Here is a 25,024-nt window from a genome sequence, read left to right as displayed (position 1 = left end):
TACACGGGGCGTTACTAGGGAAGGGGTACGCGGGGCGGAGCACAGGCCGCGCTGACTACTGGGACGGTGGTGGTGTGTAAATTAGTGTCTGTCAGCGAGGCTCAGTAATGGTGCGTGTCCCTTGTGTCCGCTTCGTTGCCCGGCCATGAATGCGGTTTGTCAAGGGGTAACTAACGGGTCAGAAGAACGATAGACGAGCCTTGCGTCGTCCAGTCTTTGCCTCTTCGCTTCGACGGTGACTTTATCCAGCCTGCGGTTTAGCCGGTCGCAGTAGGAGACAGCGGCGGGCCCGGTTGCGTTCGCCCCGGCGAGGCGAGGGATCACGGCAAGCGGGGGAGCCACGAGAGAGCGGCGGCGGCGGGAGGACCGGCGAGCTAGGAACGGCCGATGAGTTCGGAGCAGGACGGAGGGCTGCAGAAGCAGGAGGAGGCCCAGCTGGGATCGGACACCGGAGGACCGACGGAAACAGCAGTCGATAGGAGCGAACGCCAGGGCGGCATGGTAAGTTGGGCCTAGTTGCGAATAAGCTTGGCCCCCTCCCTGCTGAACATGACTTCGGTGGCGATCGCAACTCCAAATATAGAAGGCAGGTGTCGGTTCGGACGTGCAAGCCGCGTCATCTGTGGCAGCGCCGGACATGTCGGCTTGGCGAGCTGTAGGTTCCGGCTCCATCTGGAAGACCCGGCCGGTTCCGTAGTGTTTCATGTCAATTTGGTGCGGTACACCTTGTTGCCGGTAAGGAAATACCCCAGCGAATGCCCCGGGGACGGCTAAGCGAGTGAATGGACCGCCGCATTATTTAACCCCCGAGTGAGCCATGGTGTGAGCCACACGATGACTTTCCATATGGCAGTGCGTTCCTTAACGTTTCATTCAAAAATCGACCGGTCAACATGTAAGGCTCGATAAGAAAACTACATGGTCAGACGTTGGCTTGACTGTGAAGCTGCCAGCCCTGGAAACGTGCAAACTCGCGGCCTGGTTCTGGTTCCGCTAATGCTAGCGATAACTGTGATGCTAACGCTAAAGATGACGGCAGTGGTATTCCTAGTGCTAATGCTAGCCAAAGCGCTTAAGTGCTGGACTGTTCCGCTGGCTGTTAGCGGGCTAATACCCGTGACGGCGGCTAGGGGGGTAAATGTGGTTGAAACATTCACCGGGTCCATTTCCATTGCTCGTTCCCTTAGTTTAGATGTCTGGCTTCTCAAGTGACCCAGAAGGGCGCTGGACATGTGGGTTTGCTTGTCGGTGACTTTCATACACAAACGCACATCTGTTCCCCTTTTCGACCTTAACGCCCTACGAGGCAGCCTTGCAGCCGCGCGGAGGGAATAACCGCCTCTTGTCCTCCCTGGGTGTTGGTGTGACCCGTAGGCCTGTCCTGGGCAGTTAGGCCTCCGTTGCAACTCACCGGTAGATCCCCTGTCCAGTGACACATTATGCAGTTGGTTGTGGTTTAAAAAAGTAAGGCGACGCTGAACTGCATTTGTGTGTGTGTGTGTGCGTGCGCGCGGGTGGCCTGTTGTGGCCTTTAGCCTGTTTGACATTAGCTAGGCGTGCACTCTGCTGACTTGGCTGCATTTCAATGACATTGCGTTGACCAGCCCAGCACCGATCTGTCCCCTAACCTCATGGCCACCTACCGTGTTTGCCGTCTTAAACTTTTATGCATTATCTTGTTCTTATTGATTAGTTAGCTTGACAAAGTCCAGGACAGCTTAATGTGCCTCTTCGTGAACGTTATCTGCCACAGATCTGTAATCTCGTCGGTACAATACAGACGGTGCATTCGCTAAAACTGTTCACGTAAAACGCTGAACACAGTTACAGGCAGCCCTCGTTTCATTAGAACAAACTACAAGTACCGATGTGCAAGGCATTTATAATTTATTATGCACAGAATCATTTATTAATGAGGTACAAGTCATTTTAGAGTTAGAACCCGTGGCCACACTTCATTTAAAAGTGCATATCTACATGGCCGCAGAAATTAGCAAAGTTACACTCCAAACATTCGGTGTTTTCCCATATTTCCACAGCAGTACTGTCAAACAGACTGTGTTGTATGTTAGAATGTGATTATACAGCTGACAGACATTAAGTAGGTGAAATTGTTTCATTGCTTGAGGTATCAGCAAGCTAATGCATGAATTGCCCCCAAGAATACTCTTTTCAAGGATTTGGGGTGGTAATACTCATCAGCTTTTAATGCTTGGCAAATAAAGCCTTTTATATCTTGGTGAAAAGTTTTAAAATATGACTGTGTACCCATCAAGGTAGGTATTTAAAATCATATTTTTAGCAAAGTGCTTGCATTATTAGATATTTTTAATGATTTCATGTTCTTAAAGTTGGTCCAAGTACATATTTAATAGTAATATACTGCTGGCCGTTCCATATTTTTCTGTAGGCTTGACCTGCTTTCTGTATGGGCAAATATTTATTCAAATACCAACCTAAACTTCACTTGACTCGTGTCCCTCCCTCATGATTTCAGATGTCATATCAGCAGCCACTCTATTCTTGATGGAGCAGAATCTATCTGATTGAACCAATTAAGAGATGGTTGAATTTGGCATAAGTGCCCTAACCTTGTAAGATTAGCTTAAAATGGCTGTAGTTTATAGCAGAGCCTAGTCTGCTGCATTATTCTTTGTAACAAAAACCCATTTCAGAATTCTCTGGTATAAACTACACATGCCATTTCTTTATTTCAGTTCTTGAATCCACCTCTGAAATAGTTGGTCCTAAGGACTGGCTGCTGGAAGTGCAGCTTTTGTCCCCACAAGTCCCCTTGGTGTTCATTGTGGAGTCTCGTCCAGTACACTTCATCATTCATCAACTTGCTAGTCCTGTAAGTTTGTGGTGTAGGAATTTCTAGAGTTTACACGATCTGTAAAATGGACAGCAGCATTGCTGGTTTACAGATGTTGTATGAATGTTAAGTGGAACCAAGAGGTTCTTTACCATTTAACCTTAGACAACATGCCCCCGGCATTTTTTTTGGTAAACATTTTTGATTACACCATTTCCCATTAGTTTTTCATAACTGACATTGTAAAGTGTTCGTGTTGACAAACTGGGTGTACAGTTTACTTGCACAAAATCTGGCACTATTGTGTGGTGCAGATGTGTGTTGGGGAACAGCGGGAAATGAAACTCCATGAAACAAGTAGCATGTTTGTGAAAATTAGTCTTTGGAATGCTCATGAATAAATATATAAAAATTGACATCCTGACTTCTACAGCCATTTTTATTTCAACTTTCTGTTGGTACCAAGTTGACACTTTCGGGCAACTTTTTCATATACCTTTCAGTGCACCTGATTTGTATTTTTGCATAGGAATACAAGTGGACAAGTACAGCAGGATCTTTCCACGGCTTTCTGTTGCTTTGTGTGTGATCAGCCTTGTTTCAATCATTGCCAAAATGTGTGGTGCTACCATTGCAATTTATATTGCCCCCCCCCAAAAAAACAAAACATTTCTGCCATCCTGTCTTATGTGTTACTTGTCTGTCTGCAGGCTTCTCCATATGACTACATATTTGGAGAATGCTGCCCACGTTGAAGCCAAGTAATGAGAGAGGGGTGATCTGTAGCTGTCAGCTCTCCCCCGAATGTAAATACTTCGTTGCGCTTTTGATGTTAAAGCAATTCCACGCAAATATTATGCCACCTGTTATCTACTAAGTGCATACATTATAAACGACACAATGCGTGGAACATTTTGTAAAATTACAGTATTCATTTAGATTTTTACTGCTTTTTGGCTGTAATGTAGTTTAGAATGCCGTGAGCACACAATAAAAAGGAATCTCCACGAAAGGCATCAGTTTAAGAGCTACTGTTGTACAAGTAAAGCTTAATAGGAGCTTAAAGAGCTACTTTGCTGCCCGTAAGTAATCTCAGTGCTCCTGAAAAATAACTCCTGACAATAAGTATTTTACGCTTCAGTCCACAGAACTACCAACGTAGTCGCTACTCCTACCTTTGTCCAGAGAATATGCAAGTGTTCCACATTTACTTACAGAGAAAATAGTCGTGTCTGTTGTACGTATCACGTGATGCAACGCACGAATAGGGGAGTTTCCGGTTCCGTTTCCCGATACCATTTCCATGTGCCGCTCAGTCGACGGAAGGGGCCGGTCTTTTGGGGCTGCTCTACCAATGGCTTTGCGGTGGCTGCATCACGTGGAGCAGACGTTATAAAGGGTAAGGGGCGGAGTCTTTGAGTTCCTAGGCCGGCTGGGACCGCACCGTCTGGGTGTTAGTTTGCCCTTAATCTTGCTTTTGAGCTTTGGATTTCTCCGCCAGTAGCTTTTTAATTGATGCTCACGTTGGCAATTTCTAGATCTTATAGAAGGGGGAAGACATGCTACTGCTTGAGGTTTGTAAGCCGTACTTTCGCAAGGACTTTATAAGTAGACGTAGACGGTGGATCGCTATGGAGGGCTAAGAGTGCCAAAATTAAATAAATAAATACACCAATAATTAATTAATTAAATGTGTCATGAATTGTTTAAAATGGGAAATATAAAGATAAATTATTACTTAAATGTGTCATGAATTATTTAAAATGGGAAATAAAAATATCGTTAATTAAATGTGCCATGAATTATATCTACCATTAGAAATAAAATCATTATTAATTAATTACATGTGTCATTTATAATTATTTCACTATTTATTTAATTTTGGCACTTTCACCACATCATGAATTAATTTTATCTGTCAGTGTGACCCATCAAAGTCAGTAGGCGGGTCACTGCGGGTCGTCAACCGAGAGTAACATCTGATTGGTTACCCTGTACAGCAAGTCAAAACAAATAGATCCCAGATAATGGATCGGTACGGGACCCGTCAACATACTCCGAGACAATAGATGGCAGTATTTGTTTTTACATTGCTACCTATAATAATCAAGAAGAAGAAGAATTTCGCAACGGCCTTAATTGAGCGATATATAGGTAGGGGTGTCTGTCACTACCGAAAATGTAACTTCCGCTACTACGCATGCGCACGCTTGCGACTTCTGGAAGAAGGCGTGCTATTTTTATGGCATCGCGTCACATTTCATCGTCTGTTGATTTTTTATGATAATGTCGACAGCGAGAGGAAAGAGAATTAACCGGATAATGATCGAGTCCTTCGACTTTAAAAGATTTTATTTCGCATAGGCCTTTAATGCCTAATGTGCTTCAGAAGGAGCGACGTAAAATACAGGGTATGGCCATCAATTTTAGTCAAAGGTGACATTACTTTAATGTTACCATTATGTACTACTCCCAGTTCGATGTGCTGTGAAGTTACTTAAACTAAGCCTGCTTTTTTCTCCTTAGTCATTTCTTTTCTTAATTGTATCAGTGTAATTACCACACACTCCTGTCAGTTATGGCAGCTGTGTTTTGTGGTGCTAAATGAAGCAAATTATATTTGTTTCTGACAGACGACCGATTGTTTTATCTTGGGCCAAACCGCACAACATAAACATTGTTTATGTTGTGCAAATAAAAGTTCTTAACTATTATTTTGGAGTGACTTTTTTTTTTTTTAGAAAATGCTGTACATATATCACAGCCCCTTGATAAACAATATGGGTACACAAGATTGATATACACCCCAATTTTATTACGATTTCTAAAGAAAAGGCATCTGTTCAGCAATATCAATTGGGAAAGTGTAAGATTACTGTCCGGTGTTCTGACAAAACGTCCTACTTTATCAAAACATCCTACCGTAGTGCTAATCGATAGCCCTAACCCTAACTCTTACCCTAACCATAACCCCCCAAAACCCCCTAAAACTCTTACCCTAACCCTAACCCCTACAACCTAACCCTAATCCCAAAACGGTGGAACTGCACATGCGCAGAAAGGCTCGATAGCACGTCTCGATAGGTAGGATGTTTTGTCAGAACACCGGCACTAAAAGCAACGCGCACACAGATGCAAATATTACAATCTGCAAAGCAATATGGTTTAAATACCACAATAAAGTGACGGCTGAACTATAAATATAAACATCAATGACCCATCTCACAATACGTGACCAATGAATGATGATACACGACATCCATGCCCTGAATCACAGTCTGCCGCAAAATGTGAATACATGCGCAGTATTGGGCCTGGTCCATGATTGGTAGCGCCATGTTGGAAATGACACAGCTTCAGACCAAAACAATCGGCTGCACAAGATCCAGATAGATCATTGTTTGTCCCGCCTACTGACTTTGATGGGTCACACTGACAGATAAAATTAATTCATGATGTGCTGAAAGTGCCAAAATTAAATAAATAGTGAAATAATTATAAATGACACATGTAATTAATTAATAATGATTTTATTTCTAATGGTAGATATAATTCATGGCACATTTAATTAACGATATTTTTATTTCCCATTTTAAATAATTCATGACACATTTAAGTAATAATTTATCTTTACATTTCCCATTTTAAACAATTCATGGCACATTTAATTAATTAATTATTGGTGTATTTATTTATTTAATTTTGGCACTCTTAGCCCTCCATAGATCGCACGATTCTCTGAACGGGGTGGCCAGTTTGAATAAAACGCATTTGGAGATTTAAAATTAAATCCAAATGGGCGATTTTCGGCGGGGTTAGACCGAGTCTTCCCTCTTGATATTGTGTGTGTGTATTTTTATCTGACTACAGTTTTAAGGAAGCGTAAGAATGACACTTTAGATGTCATTAGATGTCTACGAGGTGGCCACTTGCGTATCGACCTGTAAATGCTGCGTAATGGTGGTGGCTCGTCGTGCCAGTAAGTTCGAAAGACAGACCGCGTGGTGCCCGGGAGCCATAGCTTTCGCAGGTTTACCGTTTTCGACACATTTTATTATTAAAGGTTCGGTGTTGGTTCTGTCTTTAACTAGCTTCTTAGTTAGTGCTTATTAACCTTCTGGTTGTTGGTTATTAATAGCCGACTATGGCTGCCGAATTAACATCGTATTAAGACGCAGTTGTTAAATTTTAACCGATCCCTGGCTTTTTGGGCAATGGAAGCGGTATCATGTTAATGCGAGTCAGTCTGCTGACAGTGCTGAGTAAGGTTTGACGTTTCCTGCTCCGACATGCGGTTCTGCGGCGCTGCTAGGCAGACGCAGTGCAAGGTACTATGATCTAAAGTCATGTGGAACTCTTGGGATTTTGATAGACCTTAAGATGATGATTATATCTTGAACGGAGTTGGCTGTAAAACTTTTCTCAACTGTTTTGCATATAAGTAGCTGTTTAAGGAATACTGTCTGGAGTAATACTCGGAAGTTAATTGCACCTTTAACAGTCATAATGTCCCTTCAGGCGTGTGGGTTAAAATCAGAGGGAAATTCAGCTTTAGTGTAACGTATAACATTCTTCCTTTTCAGCTGTTGGTTAATCTTTTAAAGAAGGAACTGCTCATCTAGTTAAAAGGATAGAATTTCTGATAAGACTGGACCTCAATGTCTAGTGGGGGAAGTGACCGTCAAGTGACACATGCCTAAAATGTCTTTGGGTGTTTTATGTTGATTTATGTAACTGGTTGCTGGTAGTAAAGCCACGTGACCTAAGAAGGTAAAAAGTAACAGGTGCATGATATTTTCTCTTCTGTCACAGGTCACCTCTAAAGGAGCTGGCCTGAATCCTAATGCCAAGGTGTGGCAGGAGATCTCCTCAGCTCCCAGTGAAGCTCCTGTCGACGGCGGTGACGGTTCTCAGTGGCAGCAAATGTCCCCCACTGACATCACTGGAGGTTTGGGAAAAGCATGTTCTTAAAGATTTGTGCGACTTTGGAAGTAGCCTTTTGAGAGTTTGTTCTTAACTTATTGACCTGTTGTCTTCTAGGGTTTTCGGAGGCTCATCCTGCAGAACATAAAGCTGGCAGTGTGGAGCTGACAGACCTTGCGGATGGTGGCTCGTCCTCTCTGTCTGAGGCTGTCGTCAATGGCGTTGATTCCCCTGACCTGGCCTTTACAGTCTACGAGCCAGTGTCTGGGCTTGCGGGTCAGTACAAAACACACTTTGTATGAGTATGAGGGGCCAGTGTGGAGCTCAGTGAGTTACAGATCTGTGCCTGTCTTTGGAACGTCATGCATTCACATCTTATGGCCTGTCAAGTGATCATCACTGTGGCTCCCTTGAGCTCTTAGGCCAAAATTTCCCCAATTGCATTTCACTTTGGAAGAAAATGTTGGTTAACTGAATGTAATGTGATGTAAGGGGAATTTGTATGCTCCTGTCCTTAAAATACTTTTTTTTTTTTCTTGTGGCAGGTGATGTATCGCAGGAGCAGCCTATTTCACCAGAGAACTTGCGTGAATCTCTCAAGAAGCAGCTGGAGTTCTGCTTTTCCAGGTAAGCTGGGGGGGTCTAATAGCTTTTGATTGGCTCAGAGTTTTTTATACTGGGTTGTGCTTATTCCTGTGCCGGCTGCTAAGAAGCAGATGACTTGATTTTCCTTGCAGAGAGAACTTGTCCAAGGATTTGTACCTGATGTCTCAGATGGACAGTGACCAGTTCGTTCCCATCTGGACCATCGCCAGCATGGAAGACGTCAAGATCCTCACCACTGATATGGACCTCATCTTGGACGTACTACGTGGTGAGTTTGTCTGTCTGAAGGATGGTGCCTAAGGCTTCCTGGTCTCCCTGGTACTCCTATCCCACCCAGCATGTTCGGCTGCAAAGTATATGGTTTGTTTGTCATGAATTGGTAAAAACCATGATACTGAACACCTGTTTAGCAGGGGACCCTGGGATACATATTTCTTGGTATGTGGGGATAATTTCGGTCGAGCATAAAAATCTATGTATATGGGGCCGGTTTAGTCCTGGAGAATAGGGGACTGTCATTCAAGTATAGTAGCTGTCTGAGAAGCATGAAGACTTGATGGCTCTTTGCTGAAAGGTTGACATTACAGGCTAGCACCCTAATGGCGGAAGAACTAGTATCTTGGTCTTACACTTAACGTTTCAGTGAGCTATTTGTACACACGGTTTTTCACGTATGCTGCTGACAGCATCTTTTATCTTAAGGATTTGGCATTTCAGTCTGTTAGTGTGCACTTTTTGTCTCCAAGTTTCACACATATAAAAATATAGTAAATACTGGAAACTTATAATTGTTATGGTAGATGGTTACACACAACTGAACTCATTGTCCTTGTTTTCTAAATGTGATGAGGTAATATGGCCCTTTTATGCAGGAGTATGTTAGGGTTCTGCCATATAGATGCGGTATCAAGGGGTTTCGAGCAGCAGAGATTGCTAGATTACCTTTTATGTGTATTGTCCAGATCAAGGTTGTGGCTAGTGGGATGTAGTGTGTTTTAACTTTTCTAATTGGCCGTTGTGGATGGAACTGGTAAATGGTGCTAATGGTGGCGTTAAGCTTTTGAGGGATCTGTGTAGGACAGTGGGGGAGTGCAGACTGCAGACCTGTGTGGTAAGGGCTGCTGCAAAGGTGTTTTGGTCCATTTTTTGTATTTGTGCCGTTTGTGCTGTGTTGTGTGTCCTGCCCCTGTTTATCGATGTACTGAAGGGGTACCTTCCTGTCCCCCCTACCCCCCGGCACTCTCAACAATAGGCCCTCTGGGGGTAATTTTGATTCAGATCTTAAATATATCAGCTAACCTGTCTTATTGTGCGCAGCCTCTCCCATGGTGCAGGTGGATGAGAAGGGGGAGAAGGTGCGTCCCAACCACAAGCGCTGTATCATCATTCTGAGGGAGGTGCCGGAGACCACGCCTGTGGAGGTACGTCTGCGAGGTCGACAGCTCCAGCTTCCACGCTTCCTTTTCTCCTGCTGACCTTTTGATTTTTGGCTTCAGTTACTGACTGAATTGCGCAACATTATTTTTTTTTGGATTTCCAAAAAGTCTGCAAAAAGATTCCTTCTGTTTGCTTTGCATTAAAAATAACAATATGTCAAGGTACATCTGCTAGCCCTGTTCCCACTTATCCCTCAGAGGTTAAGCATGGCTGCTCTGAGCCTGGGCATGTGTAGTTCACGCAGTTGGAAGTTCAGCTGAAATGCACATGCACACTCTTACTTATGGGCTAGACTATTTGAGGCTTTGGGGGTGCTCTTTGGTTTTATTGTGTACCTTAAAGTTCCATTGCCTCTGGAATCGCCCCTCCGACATGGGCAATTCCAACATGAGCTATTAGGTCATCAAATACCTTGTTGTCCCCATCATTACTTCAGTGCTGATTACAGGGGTCCTCCTCGGACTGACATGCAGGAATGCCTCAGGTTTCTGCCTCTCAGGCCACTCGTTATGGCTCTGATAAAACTAATACGTCTTTGCTACTTTAAACAGCAATGCTGCTGCTTGTCAGTGACCTCATTCTGTTCTCTGAGGAAAAAAGCCTGATGTTTTTCACTCCCATCACGATATGGATTTACACTATACCGTTAACACCGTGAGAATTCAGCATTTTAATTATACAACATATATTTATAAAAATAAAGCATTTTATTTTCTTCAAAGCTTCATATGTAATCTAAATAATTGTCTTTAAATAGTATATGTAACCGGTTTATCAGCGATGTGTCAATTTTCTATTAAATGCACTCAAGTGTAGCAATAGCAAATAAACAAATTCAAAATAAAGATTTTGTGTAATTATACACATTAAACGAAATAACCTGGTTACATATGTATGTATATATAGTAGCAAATTAAAATTAAACATATTCGCCAAATCAGCATATATATGCGCCGCTGCCTTCATGCAAGGTGCTCGGCGATAAAAGGCACAGCTACCCAGTTAACACTAGAACCGGCCATTTCCCACGCCAATGAACGTCAAACACTAACTCCAAGCAGGACGTAATTTGGCGTATGTAGCCCCTTTGCACTAATGTGCCATTAGTGTTAACAGCAGCAAATCTAACAAAAAGCTGTGATCTTCCTAACAGAGTGGCTGCTCTGTCCTGAAATCCTACAGCTGAAAAGTTTTCAAACGCAGTATTTTATAAATGCTAGATAAATGGACGTAGAAAATTGGTGATTTCATGTTTGTCAAAGGTGACCTTTTTTAACAATTGTATAAAGTAATGTTGTTTTTATACAAATCAACCAATGTGAAACAAAAAACGTACGTTTTCAGGGTTGCCAAATCTCACACATCTGGCGTGACACTCGGACTATCAAACTCACGCTCACGCTAGAAATCTATATTATACAAATCTAGATTATTTCATTACAAACCTACAATTGGCGACATCAAAAGCACTGGGGTAGTTTGCAAACCCTACAGACTATTCACAAGGTAATAAAACTGTTACCTACATGTAAATGCATGTGCATGTGTGTGCAGACTTGTCTCGAATTGAAAATCTCACTCCAGCTAGCTGACCGAAGTTGGCAACCCTGCTTTTCATTTGAACTGTAAAATGCGCTGTTTTCGGCTGAAGCAGCTTGTTGCTCCGACAATTTAAAAACAAATGAGAAAACATTACCTATGACACATTGTAAGTCTTTTTGAAATAAATCCGCTCATACCCATCTTAAAGTGTACTTAATATATTAATATATCGTTTTAAAATTTACATGAAGGGACATGCTACTCCTCCCAAAACTTTCAAAAAAGTAACTGCAATATATCACCGTCAGTGTCCAAAGAGTGAAAGATACCGTGATAATAATTGGAGGTCATATCGCCCACCCCTAAGCATCCCTAACATCAAGGCACACTCCGGTTTTGCATGTAACCTTTATGCTGTTTGGGTGATTCTCCCGTCTTCTGCTTTTGGACCAACTTAATTATTGTAGTGATGCACCAAAATTAATTTTTAACTGGAGCACCAAAACCAGATTTTTTTCTGGCTGAATACCGAAACAGAAATGATCAAGTAATTACCCAAAGTTTATGTACCTATTTGTTCAAATTAATGTATTCAATAAAGTTTTGCTTTTGAAATTATCACTTAAGAGATTTTAAATGCAGCAAGATGGTGAAAAGGTTGTTCTGAACACTGCAAGCAGTTATATAGGCTATTTTCAAATGTCACCTGAAAATAAAAAACAAATGAATATCGCAGTGTGATATGTAAAACGAAATATACAGCCCTTTGTTTTTAATAATGTGCTATTAGTGTTAATAAGGGCAGCGAGTTTAACACCCTAAAACTGAAAAGGTCCAGTGTTCCTAATAGATTGGCTGCTCTGTTGCAAAATCATAAAGCTGGAAGGTTTTTATGAAATACAGATTGCTTTGAAACATTGGATAAATAGATGCTGTCTATATGCTATAAGCAAGTTTGTTTTCGAAGTGGTTTTTTTATGAAGAATTTATGTGTATTGTCTTTTATTGGGGACAGTGGTGATGTTAGTCAAAGTTTCCACTTTTTCATAACTTTTCATTATTTTTTTTATACAAATCAACCTAGGTGAAACAATTTTAGCTGTAGTATCAAACATCATAATTTCGGTCAGTAATTTTGGCCTACAAAAACTTTCAGCCGGTAGTGAAAAATTCAGTTTTTGGCTTTTTCGGCTGAATGTTTTCGGTTTCTGAAATTTCGGAGCATCACTAAATTGAGCTTTCTATGACATTGCAAATGTTCCATGCAAATGGATTTTAATTTTGTCATGCATCAGTGTATAATCTTGTGGCCTGTGTGTTTGAGTGTGACTTCTCAACACAGCTGCCTGTTCTCCTTTCCTCTTTCAGGAGGTGGAGGCTCTCTTTAAAAATGACGGCTGTCCCAAGGTCATAAGTGTTGAGTTTGCCCACAACAACAACTGGTACATTACATTCCAGTCTGATACGGATGCCCAGCAGGTAAACCTTACCAGGGTGTTTCACGATGCAATAGCCTCTATGTGTTTTGGTGAAATGGGGGGGGTTGTACTGTTCTTCAAGGGGAAGCTGATGGCTTTGTGTTTGTTCTCAGGCATACAGATACTTAAGGGAAGAGGTGAAAACATTTCAGGGAAAACCGATCATGGTGAGTGTGTGTGGGGCAGGGCTTTGGAGCACGGCCTGTGCTTATGGAATTGGGCTTAGCTTGGCTTTACACTTTGCCCTTTTGATAAGGGGGTGGGATCAGCCACCCTCCCTCTCTGCCAGCACTCTCAGGCTTAGTACCCTTTGAGATATTGTGCAAGTGCAGACTAACATTGAAGCTCGAGCAGCGCTGCGACTTCCTAACCTTAATGTCTTGAGCTCCAGGAAACAACGTTCGTTTTCTTGTTGCTTTTAAATCTACAGAGAAAATCAGTGTGTGAACTTCAGTTAAATGTCAGTGTAGTGAGGATGACTAGGAGCTCTCTGCTTGACTTCCGCTGTGAACCTGAGCTGCCAGCTCGTGTTCTGCCTATAGTCTTCTTCACGCCTCTCTTCCTCTTCTCTGTCCCAGGCTCGGATAAAGGCCATCAACACTTTCTTTGCCAAGAACGGCTACCGTGGCCTGGACTCCAGCATGTATTCACCACAGTCCCAGTCTCCGTCCCAGTACAGCTCCCCTCTCTTCATGCAGCAGCTCTACGGCCCCCAGCAGCAGTACCCAGTCTATGGCATCGTTCCGCCGGCATGGGCGCCCTCCCCAACGCCCTACTTTGAGACGCCCTTGGTGAGACTGTCGTCTCTCTTCCTTTCCCAAGACTTCAGAAGAGGTGCTTTGAGCTGCTAGTAGAATTAGAAGGTTCGCGTGAATGCTTGTGTGCTTTCATGGGTCTTAATATGTCCTCCACTTAGTCGTCAAGCCACGCTCTTCCAAATTGCACAGCCACGTTTTGACCACCTGATGTATCTCTCGCAGCGTCTTCTGTGCTTTAATGTGCTCTAGAGGGCGCTGTTGGTAGATCAATTTGAACCTAAATCTAAGCTGAAACAGGCGGAATGCAAAGTCACCATGTTTTAACGGCACAACTCCATTTTCCTGCATTGGGTCCAGAGTTATTGGTTTTTCATGCTTCTTCCCTAACGACGCTCGCCTTCCGTTCCATAGGCTCCCTTCCCAAATGGTAGCTTTGTCAACGGGTTCAGCTCGCCCAGCACTTACAAAACTAGCTCTGGCTCCCTCAACCTCGGCCGGCCCTTCCACAGAAGCCGGTAAGTCCAAGTATTCGTCTGACCACTTCTGGGGTTTGACGCATTATTTATATGCGCATCTGGTTAAGGAGATGGGTAGACGTTAATTTGTACCACCATATTCTCAGATTTAACAGCTTCCACAAAGTCATTGTGTTAACTGAGGCTCCTGGGTTTTTGTGTAGTTTTTCCCCCCCATGCCATCCATTAGGTGTGATTTTTGACATGTGGTAATTTAAAGACCCTTCTGGCCAGACTGACATCCTGCCCTGTTCTCTCTTGCTGTTCCAGTGTCCCCCTGTATTCCAGAAAGAATGTAATAAATGCCTTCAGGTACTTGCAGTGACCCTTCCAGCCCCCTCCATAACATTTACCTGTCCATGTTCATCATAAACATGCTGCTCTGTGTTGTGAACTAAACGTCTTGTCTTTCTTGGCGCTTTGGTTGCTACCCTGTAAGATCGGGCCGGGCTTGGGTTACCCTTGCCCTCTTTCATTAGCACGATCATTTTTACAGTTTCCCCTCTTTTTTTTTTTTCTTTTCAAAATTCCGTTCTTCATTCAGTTATAGATGGGTGTTTTGAGGTTATTGTGTTAAATACCCTCTTAAGACCTGTCTGTTATTGGTGGTATGTTAAACCCTTTTTACTCCATCTGACCTGTATTACGCTCAATGTTCTCATATCCATCATCATCTCCTCAGCATGGATGTCCCATGTTTGCATGTAGGGCTGCCGCGATCAGTTGACCTAGTCCACAATCTTGATGCTGAAAATGAGTTGGTGCACCTTTAAAAAAAATAAAATAAATCAACGAAAATATCTTTTTAATTTCTAAAACATTTCAGTTCATTATAACAAATGTTTTCCTTCAGTATCAGTAATTATGGGAGTAGTTCAAATTGTCAGAAAACAAAGCGGTGGTTTGTACACGGTACAAAGTTTCGATGGCGTCCTGCTCGGGCACCAGCGCTAGGCAGGAGCACCTGAGGAGGAAATGGCACAGCACTATTCTGGATGATGGACGTCAGAGCAGGCAAAACCACCACGAGTGATGTCTCTTCATCTTTATTAAATTACCGTTAGTGCGGAGAGCGTTTCAATATCTTTTGTCATTGTAGCTTCTAAATACTTTCGTTATTAAAGCCATTATTAAAGTTGTCTGCCTGCTACCTTAGAATCTCCATAGAATAAGTGTTTGAGAAAATGTTTAGGCGAGAATCTGGGCTTATTCTATGTTAAATTGCCGTGCTAATGTTTGCATGTTGGGCTTCAGACTAACAGTATTTTTGTAAACTTAAAAAACTGAAAGTAAACAAAACTGTTTACCAAAAAGTATGACTTTAAACTGCAAAAAGTACCACTATCTACTCTTTTAAAAGATGTTGTAGCTGCTGAGCTGTCCGTATCTTGACTTTCTATACAAAAATAGTTGCATATGGTATGCTCAGCTAACAATTTAATAAGCATGAGGATATCCCGAATTTATACAGTTTATACAGGTTTTGGCCATCGCAAGTATGCCGCAATGCTTTAGGTGTACTATTAACCTGCTTTTCAAATTGTGGGCATAAGAACGTTCATGTTCATGTAGTTCCGTAAAGCCCTGCAATGACATACAGTTTGTTATTGTCAAAATTAAATTAAATGATCTAGAGGAAAATTAATCGTTTTGATTAATCGGCTAATCAGTAAAAATTGATAGATTGATAGTCGTTAGTGGCAGCCCTATTTGCATGTATGGTCCAGGTTACTCTGAACGTGTAATATTTCATGGTTTACTTGGTCTTCATGATTCACTGTGTTCTGGTTTTTGGCGCATTTGAGACCCCAGTCTCCATTATTTATTAATTCCGTTGTTTGATTTTGTGTAACTTTTTAAACAGTATTCCATTTGGTAATCATTCTCCCAAATCTTTTTTTTTTTTTTTTTTTTTTAACCTAATCCTCGGGGGGGGGGGGGGCAGACTGTCCACATTTTCGATCCGTCCCAGTTACCAACACACTTATACCACATATTTCTTATTCTTGATTGTCCAGTTCTGGAGTGCAGAGCTGGGAGGGAGCATAAATGTGGACTGTCTTGGGGGAGGGTGAGGACTGGATTGAGAAACGCTGTCCTTAATCATTGCTGAATGTCAAAATTGTATAGTTATTGGTTAATTACCCTGTTGATCTTAAGTCAAATGAGACAAATTTGTTATCCATTTTTTGACAGTTTTGAGAACACACAGCAAATTGGTGATTTTTAACGGGCTGTTAATTGTGGAATTTCTTCAGTCCGCTTAATTGGGCCTAATTAGGGGCTCTGCTGAACCGTAAAGCAGTGCATACAGTCTGCTGGGGAGGGCCTGGCACTGTAGGGCTCTGGCACAGCTGTGCTGGGCTTTGTCCACTCCTCTTTCCAGACTAGTCACCGGCGCTCCCCGTTTGCATGTAGCGTGCCGTCTGATGCATTGTGTCCTTGCATAGGAATCATGTGAAGCCCCACCCCCGCGCAAGTGAAGGGACCTCAGCCTCGACCGGGCCTCTGCCCCTGGTGGACGGGCCTCGCAGCCCTCAGCCCACAACACGCGGTGGGGCAGCCCTTTTGGTGCCACCTGAGCTGAGCCTCCCCTTCCCCTCGAAGGACGGCCACCTACCCGCCACAGAAGCTAACGGCGATATCACCCTGGCTGGCCGTGGCAGGTAGGCTCTTTTGCAGATGCGCTGGGCCGCTTGGGCTACATGGCTTTAACGATGCCAGGAAGTTAGTCTGTTGATCTGGTGCAGGATATTTGCTGTGTTTCGGTTTGTGCTGACCCAGTGATGATAAAATGGCGCATAGAGGGATTTTCGGGTGTAAATGGAATAGCTGGCTCTACCTCTTTGTCCCCCTCTTCCTGTTTTTCCTCTACCTCACTCTGTCCTGTCTTTCTGTCCCTACCCCCTCCCCAAAGCTACCTTCCATGGCCCTTCCCAATGATCTGTATGATTATGAGATCTGAGGGTCGCACTCTGTGGTGCGTGACCCTCCCGGTGTGTCTCTCTGAAGTTCCTGAGCTTGTTTCTCCTGTGATTTGCTTCTCCTGCAGGAGGGCTGCTCCTCGCGGCATGCGTCGCAGGCGAGACGACGAACGTGCCGTGGTAAGTGACCGGTTCCCGCCCTCCCCGCCCCCCCCCACCACCCGTAGCACACTGGCTGGCTTCTTAAAGCTCCTGCATGTCGGCTCTTTGCAGAGGCTGCCCCCTCTGAATGAGGTCAAGATTCCGCCCCCCAAGTTTGATCTGGCCACCTCCAACTTCCCCCCCCTGCCTGGCTGCGTAGTAAGCACCCAGGAGGAACCCGTGCTGGAGAACCGGCTGTCAGACGTGGTGCGAGGCCTGAGTCGGGACAAGGTGAGTGGCCGATGCTGCAGGTGGCTCCGAGGGAGCATGTAGTCGGGTCTTCAGACATGTAAAGATGTGTCATTCTCTACAGCTTGATGGAAACAAGGATTCCCCAGTCACTTCCACCAGCGGCCATGAGGAGGAAATCGCTGTTCCTAGTCCAGCCCAGTCCGTCTGCAAGCCTGTGCCAGTAGCCTTTGAGTCTCAGGGCTCCAGGTAGGAGCTCCTCTGTCCAGCCATCATCCCCAGTAGTCAGGCTGCAGATTTCAGCAAATGTTTGAAATGACCCCGGGTGTCTGGGCAAGGGGACCTGTGCCTGTCCTGCGGTGTGAATCTTGCCTGTTGCTTGAGCAGGTCAAGATTGTACCACTTCCTTAAGTAGCCCAAAGTGCTCTCAGCGACTGCCTGAAACAGCCCCCCTGCGTCATTCATCTCCTCCAGCCTTGGGAAGAGTAGTTTAATCGTCCTTGTCCTTAAATAGCCAGAGGGGCCCATACATCTGGACGGACTAGATGCCTCACTGGACTGATTGCTCTGCTAGTCTGGTTAGCCTTCACATGTGACATTGTTTGATTGGTCTGTGCGTTTATTTTTTTTATTATAATTTTTTTGGTTCAGCTCTAGGATCAACACATTAAACTTTTGTCTTTCCTACAGCGTCACCCATCCGGAAAAGAAGGCTGACAAGGCTGAACCCCAAGTCCAGAAAGACTCTCCCCACGCGTCGGCTGCTAACTCCACGGTCCTCCTGGCCCCCTCCTCACAGCCGGTGCTCCCACAGCCGGCCCACACCACTAAACCTTTACGCAGCCAGTCGAACGCCTGTGGCGGACCCCCAGCCTCAGCCCAAAACAGCAACACCACACCAGTAAGTCTGTCCACCCGCTTCTCCCTCTTCTCATGTTTTTGTTAAAATCAGTTTGAATCTCGTTCCGTCAGCTGGAATGGCTGCAGGAGTTTGGATAAGCTTGGTGTGAGTTCTGAGTGTGTTGTTCTTTGCCGCAATGTGTGTTTATGACATTTTCTGTCCCACCTTCCTAACAGGAGCCCCGTAAATTAAGCTATGCGGAGGTGTGTCAGCGACCGCCCAAGGACCCTCCCCCTCCGACCGGCCCCGCAGCTGCCCCCAGCCAGCCCCTGCGGGAGCTCCGGGTAAACAAGGCAGAAGATGCAAGCGGGCAGGGCCCCGCGGACCGGCCACGTACTGGGCACGGCCCCGGAGAACGACCGGACAAAACCCCCGAGAGGCCGCTGGGAGGCAAAGCAGCTGAGATCCGACCACAGCGCGACTCCCTCGGTTCGCACCGTGGCAACGGGCCCCCCCAGGCCAATGGCACGGGCCTCAAACTGCGTGATCAGCAGAGACGTCTCCCCTTAGCACACCGTACCTCCCCGCAGGGGGGCCCCAGGCGCAGTGGCAAAGAGCAGAACGTCCCCCCAAGATCGCCAAAGTAAAACTGAAGAACGAATGTACATGTATACACAGAGATGAATATATAAGAATATATATTATCAGATTTAAAAGCGACTGATCCTAACAAGACAGCGTTATTTCCCTCCCTGAATGGTGTGGAAAACCTTTGGGAATCTTCTCACAAAACCAGCAGAAGATGGTATCCAGAGGTGTGGACTTTGGAAAGCAGTAGATGGAGGAGGGAAGGTGTAGTCATCTCATTTAGTTTGAGGACTTGGTCCTCAGGATCCATGTGTGTGGGGTTTGCGTTTTTGTTTTTTTTGTTTGTTGTGGGGTCGGCGCAGGTTCCTTTGGGGAGAAAAAAAATAAGCATTTGAATTTTACCTTTTGGGTGAAAGTTTAAACGAGCACTAAGAGAACCTGCAGTTATGAACATGAACTGGTCTCACCTGAACAAGAGAATCTTCCGTGATGAAATGTGACTCAAATTTGTAATAGTTGATTTGGCTTCAATGTGAATGCGTTTTGAATCTGACTTGAGTTGGTGGGTTTGGGACTGTTTCTGGGGGAGGGGGGTGGAATCTGGCTAGGGATTTGATTGGCTTGTTTGCCAAAAGAGAAGCCATCGAGGAATCCTCCTAAACTTACCACCTTGCACCTCCAGTCAGTGCCCTGTTTTTCACCAGTTGGATTGTTGGTTGAGACCCTCGAGCCACCTCAGAAACAGCCCCATTATAACAGCAGGTCCCACCCGCCACTGAAGACCTGCCCTCAATCTGAGCACCTGTTAGCACCAGGAACATGAGTGCTATCTCACCACTGCTCAGCTGCTCCTCTCCAGCAGGACCACTGTTACGATCCTGTCATGAACAGGTGACCTAACCGTGTCTGATCCCATCTCGTAGCTGCTCTCGACCAGGTCGTGTCTCCCTTGGGTGCCCTCTCCCCTGTTATTGAATGTATTAGACATTATCACTTGTTTACGACTTTGTGGCTGAGTTTTGGGGATGGCGTAAGGTGTTGCCCATGAGTTGGCCATCTTGTTGGAGCTGTGGTATAATCAGCAGTCTCTGTCACACTAACGAGCTGCATCCTCGTAATCAGTCTAACAATTGCTGGTACAATAATTCAGAAGTAGTTCCGGGTTAATCCACTCAGATCAGGTCATGTTTGGTCCTCATTTCTGTGCTGAAATGGCTCATTCCAGCATCTCTGCACACTGGTGGGTGAGATTAGCTGCTTCAGCTACTCTTGCAACCTCTAAAGAGCAGAAAGTGTCGAGGGCTGGGATTGACTTGCTGCAGCACTTCTGGTGAACTGTGGTGGGGGGGGGGGGATGCATTCTTGAAACGCGTGGTTTCCTGTTTAGATCAGTAGTAGCATGGATGGGGGGACCCTAATTAGTCAGATTTTGGTCATTTGCTTTATAGATCAGGTGGGTTTTTTAAATCAAAGGAAACCTGTACTGGGTTGGATGGTCCCCCTACATGCGATTTCTGTCCACAGTTGAACCCTAGATCTGAAGCCTGAGCTGGTCGCTGCTTTGGGCCTTGATGTGAGCAGGCACACCGATCGTGTGGTTTGCATGACTGATTGCACTTGATGTCATTCCCTCCAGCATGTCAGTCATTTCTAACAACTTTGCCCATCGAGAAGATTATAGGCTTCAGTCTGTATCCTATAAATGTTGCACTGGTTATCGCACAGTAGTGCAAACCTTGATTTGGCTAAGCGTGCTCAAGCCTTATCTTTTTAAGTGCGTTCTGTTCCCAGACTTGTTCATAAGAGACTCTGAAGACCAGTAAACACTTCATTGTTGTTGACATGAAAGTAAATCAGGGAGCAGGGAGCTGTAGACTCTCATGCTGAAGATGGTCCCTCTTGGGTTTTTACATCCTGTGGCCATTTATGTATCCACCCCCCCCCCCCCTTAAAAAATGGTAATTTTAGTAGTGCTAGTAAATTCTGATGTTTGGGATGCCAGATTGGTACAGATATACCAAACGGGTAAATAGGAATGGCCAGTTTCAGCTCTGCCGTTATGGCTGCGACATTGGTGGAGTCCAATGGTCAATGACATCAGCTAAAAGTATAATCTGGTTTGGAGTTTTGGAGCGGAGTCAGGTCTGTCTGAAGACTAAACATTTCCTCAGTGATGGTCTGGACCATCTGAAAGGAGCTGACTGTGAACAGGAATGTGCCGTTCACTATGATGATATTCCCTCTCCTGTTGCCTATGGTAACCCAGGCAGTGATCTGGGGCTTCCCATGGTCTCAATGGGCTTGGAGTGGGTGATGCTTTGGTGGGGGAGCCCAGTTATTCATATTCCCCAGAAGTATATATATTTATATTTAAAGTGGAATATATGAAAATAAATGAAGTGTTTTTTTGTCTAAGTATCATATGTATGTCTTGCAGCTACTGTTATGGAAAAATCGTTTTAAAATGGAGTGTGTTGGCAATGGCTGAACACACCTACTGCTTTTGAGTGTTGTGTCCCTATATATTCATCTGCTCTTACCCCAAATGAGTGTTGGAGGGTAACCAAAAGGCTTCTTATCAGACAGGTATATTTACTTATTTCTTACACCACCACCATCATCCTCTCACAGTTCTTAACCAGGTTAAGTACTTCCAAGACCAAAGGCAAGCTAGGCCATTTTAATATGGTTACTCTGTTCCATCCCCTGTGTATAGTCCAGATGGCCCTTTTTCTGTTAGATTTCTGATCTTTTGGGGCAAAGTTTGTTTTACCTTCACTGACAAAATGGTTTGGCACCTAGCCATACACTATATCATGAATTAATGGTAGATCCAGTAGACCTAACCTTGACCTGAGCAGCTGTCAATGATTAAAAGTCTAGGTTTGATTAGCGTTTTTTTTTTTTAAAATCCATATGTACAATGCTGTTTATGTACAGGTTTTTGTTTCATGAAGTAGTGTGAAATAGTGTTCAGTACTACTTTTTGTTTATATGGTTCAAGATTAGCTGACAGCATCTTTGGTGCACCAACTGGTATGAAGTGGAGTTGGTGTGCCGCAAAGCGCTGGGACAGCTCATCTTTACTAACAGCATCTAGTGCTCTTGTCAAACGGGACGAGTGTGAAAAATGTCATGTGATGTGTGCGATCATTTTTAGAGTATGTTCAATGTTAGCAAGCTTTCTGAAATCTGCAGGAATGTGCTTTTATTTGATTAGGGCTCTATGTATAGCAGTAGATGAGTGTGAGACATTTTGCAGTCTAAACAAAACCTGTTTCAAAAGAAAATAAAGTACAGTTATCTTGTTTTGGCCTTAAAGTGTTTCTGGGTCATGCGTGTGCAGCGTTGCCGTTTAAGCTGGCGCTCTGAGCTCTGTAGCGCCACTGGGGATGTGGTGGATCAGTCGCACATCCCATATATATGCTTGGCAGCATGAGGTGACCTGTAGGATGAGTTTTAACAGCTTGCCTGCATTAAACACACAGCATCCACGCATTCTCCAGTGAGAGCCGGCTGTTTCACCACTGTTATGTAAGAAATAAACTAGCCAAAATGATCGTGCCTTGTTTACCCCCTCTCCCTATCAGAGAGAGTGCATGAAATACCGCAGCCCTCAGGTCCACCCTCAAGTTGGTAATTCCCACAGAACCTTCAGGAACTTCACACATTGCTCCCGTTTATGGTGTCACATAATACCCTTTTTTTTTTTTCCTTATGGTGACCAAAATGAACCTTTGCTTTAATGCAGGAGTTTTCTTTTATTTTGCTAATGTCTGTGAAACAACCCAGTCTCCCCCACAGAGATCCACCCTTAATTAGGCCATGTTTCACACTTGCTACAACATGGTGGTGGATCTGGTGAAGATGGGCTGTGAACTGAATGGCTTCACTAAACATATGGCTTTTTCCAGTGCTAAAATGTTGTGGGTGTTTGAGCATGGTGGTATGGTAACCATTTGGGCCGTTGGAGATTCCATTCTCTGTGAAGCTGGGTAGGGTGGCCATCAAGATTTCCTTTTTTTTTTTTTTTTTTAGAAAAACATCTTAACTGCAAAGCTGTACACTTAATTCTTAAACTCATAAGGTAGAGTAACTGGATCAGTCACTATTGACTGCTTGTTCATAGTCATGTTTCAATGATTCTTATGCTAAACGTATTTTTTTTTTTAAAATTTCCTTTTACTTTTGTCTACTTGGTTTTGAATCTGTGCTTTAAAGTGCATAATCTATAGACTTGATTTGTCTTTAGGCCCCATCAATGGTCCTATCTACAGAACTGCAAGAGATCTTTTGTTTCATTATAGCAGACTGGGATGACTGTAAAAACTGTGTCCATCTTTACAGTATTGATCTTTGCTTTAGGTGTGTTTTTTATCACAGCCAATTAGTATGGAATGTAGAGTAATTTATCACAAAGCTAGTCTAATATGATTACATTCTTGAAATGTTTTTTTTTCCACACCTTGCAATTACTGAGTGAGTTGCCCCACCCAATGTGTTTAATTAGGACTAACAAACTAAACCAAGACATTCATGAACTGACAGCTTTGAATTCTGTAACTGCAGAAGGTTGTGTGCTTTTATGTGATCTGCCGTTTCCATGTATGCTTGTCATTTCAAATGTTGTCTAAGTGTAAGTCATTGCATTTCTGGAAGTGACAGGGGTCACCTGAACACCGCTGACGTCGATCCCCAAACATGTGGGGTCTTTGTATCCGTCAGGTTTGCAAACCCCTTTCTTTGTGCATGTGACTTCAAATTTGTTTGCTAAAAAAAGAGTTCAAATTTTTGTAAGTGATCAAAACAGCAAATCAACATGAAGAAGGTGATGCATCTAATAAATACTAGGGGTTTTTGTTTCAATGAAACTACTGTGTGATCTCAGCTGTAGGAATTTTTTTATTTTGCTTAAATCCCTTTAATACCAAAGTTGTTGCTGGGGAGTGGGGGTGGGAGAGAGCAGTGTGTGTGCGTGCCTGTATCTTACATGTTTGTCACTTACTTTACCGTTGCTCTGTTTTGCATACATTTCTCAGTGGGATGGGTGAGACTGTACTGGAGGGGTGGGACATGGACTTAAGTAATGCAACAACCTGCTAGCTTAAAAAAAAAGCAAAAATCCACTCTTCCTGTTGAGTTTGCTGGAACACAAAGTAATTATACCTGATATCTGATTGCTGATTGTGTTATTGCAAAGGTGAAAAAATACAAAACAAAAATCTAATAAAATTTATCTTTAAACATTTTAGCGCTTTGTGGTTTATTTCAGGACAGTGTTACTCCAGCCTGTAGATTCTGTAGAAATCTGAGAATAACTGTTTTCATTGGGATGCTTGTCCTAGACGTGTGTATATTATGCACTTTCCATTGGTTGCTAATTTCAGTCAAATGTAGCTCTGTTGAAGCTGTCAACAGGTGCACCATTTTTTAGAAATAATCATAGAAGTAAAAGTAAGTCAATGGAATGACAAAAAACGAGAAGGCTACATAGTTTTACATTATTTTACCTTGTTATTTGTGAAATGCAAACACAAGTTGGACAATGAAACTGAAGCACCTGGGTTTAGATAATTCGTTGGAATGGTGTAGGGCCTCCTTTTGAGGCCAATACAGCATCAATTCGTATTGGGAATGACAGGAACACGTCCTGCACAGTGGCCAGGGGGATTTTGAGCCGTTTCTCTTGCTGAACAGTGGCCAGGTTGTGATGCTGGTGGAGGAAAACGTTTCCCGACTCGCTCCTCCAAAACACCTCAAAGTAGCCGAATAACATTCAGATCTGGTGACTGTGCAGGCCATGGGAGATGTTCAGCTTCACTTTCATGTTCATCAAACTACTCTGTCACCAGTCTTGCTGTGTGTATTGGTGCATTATTATCCTAAAACATGCCGCCACTATCAGGGGACAATGTTTGAACTGCTGGGTGAATGAGGTCCTCCCAAATGATTTGTTAGTCCTTGGCAGCAATGTGTCCATCTAGACTAAGTATCTGGCCTTGGGAAGGCTGTGATATTGCAGCCCAAACCATCACTGATCCGCCCCCATGCTGCACTCTGGGTGCACAGCAGTCCGGGTTGTGAGCCTCTTTAGGTGCTTTTCCAAACTGTAACTCTGGGAAAGACAGTGAAGGTGAACACATCAGTGAAAGTGGACCTGTTGTATTCTGTTTTTATTTATGTTTTACACCACTTCCTAAATGTCTT

General features: G+C 43.9%; 1 protein-coding gene across 3 annotated transcripts; it reads left to right on the top strand.

Moving 5' to 3' along the window:
* The first annotated feature begins 14 nt into the window (after positions 1-14).
* Positions 15-24,068, top strand: larp4ab (La ribonucleoprotein 4Ab). Of its 3 annotated transcripts, none has more exons than XM_023790653.2 (17): positions 15-501; positions 7,628-7,763; positions 7,856-8,014; positions 8,284-8,365; positions 8,476-8,612; positions 9,662-9,765; positions 12,692-12,802; positions 12,915-12,968; positions 13,380-13,592; positions 13,971-14,074; positions 14,345-14,386; positions 16,525-16,740; positions 17,127-17,178; positions 17,272-17,430; positions 17,513-17,637; positions 18,079-18,289; positions 18,466-24,068. In XM_023790653.2, the coding sequence occupies exons 1-17, from the start codon at positions 388-390 to the stop codon at positions 18,874-18,876; spliced, it is 2,430 nt and encodes an 809-aa protein (XP_023646421.1). In that variant the 5' UTR covers positions 15-387; the 3' UTR covers positions 18,877-24,068. The 3 variants fall into 3 exon arrangements, with proteins under 3 accessions (XP_023646421.1, XP_023646422.1, XP_023646423.1); XM_023790655.2 differs by lacking the exon at positions 15-501 and adding an exon at positions 4,215-4,389; XM_023790654.2 differs by lacking the exon at positions 14,345-14,386 and having other exon boundaries at positions 16-501.
* The last annotated feature ends 956 nt before the right edge of the window (positions 24,069-25,024 follow it).

The sequence above is a fragment of the Paramormyrops kingsleyae genome, chromosome 8, assembly GCF_048594095.1.
Source record: "Paramormyrops kingsleyae isolate MSU_618 chromosome 8, PKINGS_0.4, whole genome shotgun sequence".
NCBI classification, from domain to species: domain Eukaryota; kingdom Metazoa; phylum Chordata; class Actinopteri; order Osteoglossiformes; family Mormyridae; genus Paramormyrops; species Paramormyrops kingsleyae.
This window is presented reverse-complemented; position numbering and strand designations above follow the sequence as displayed.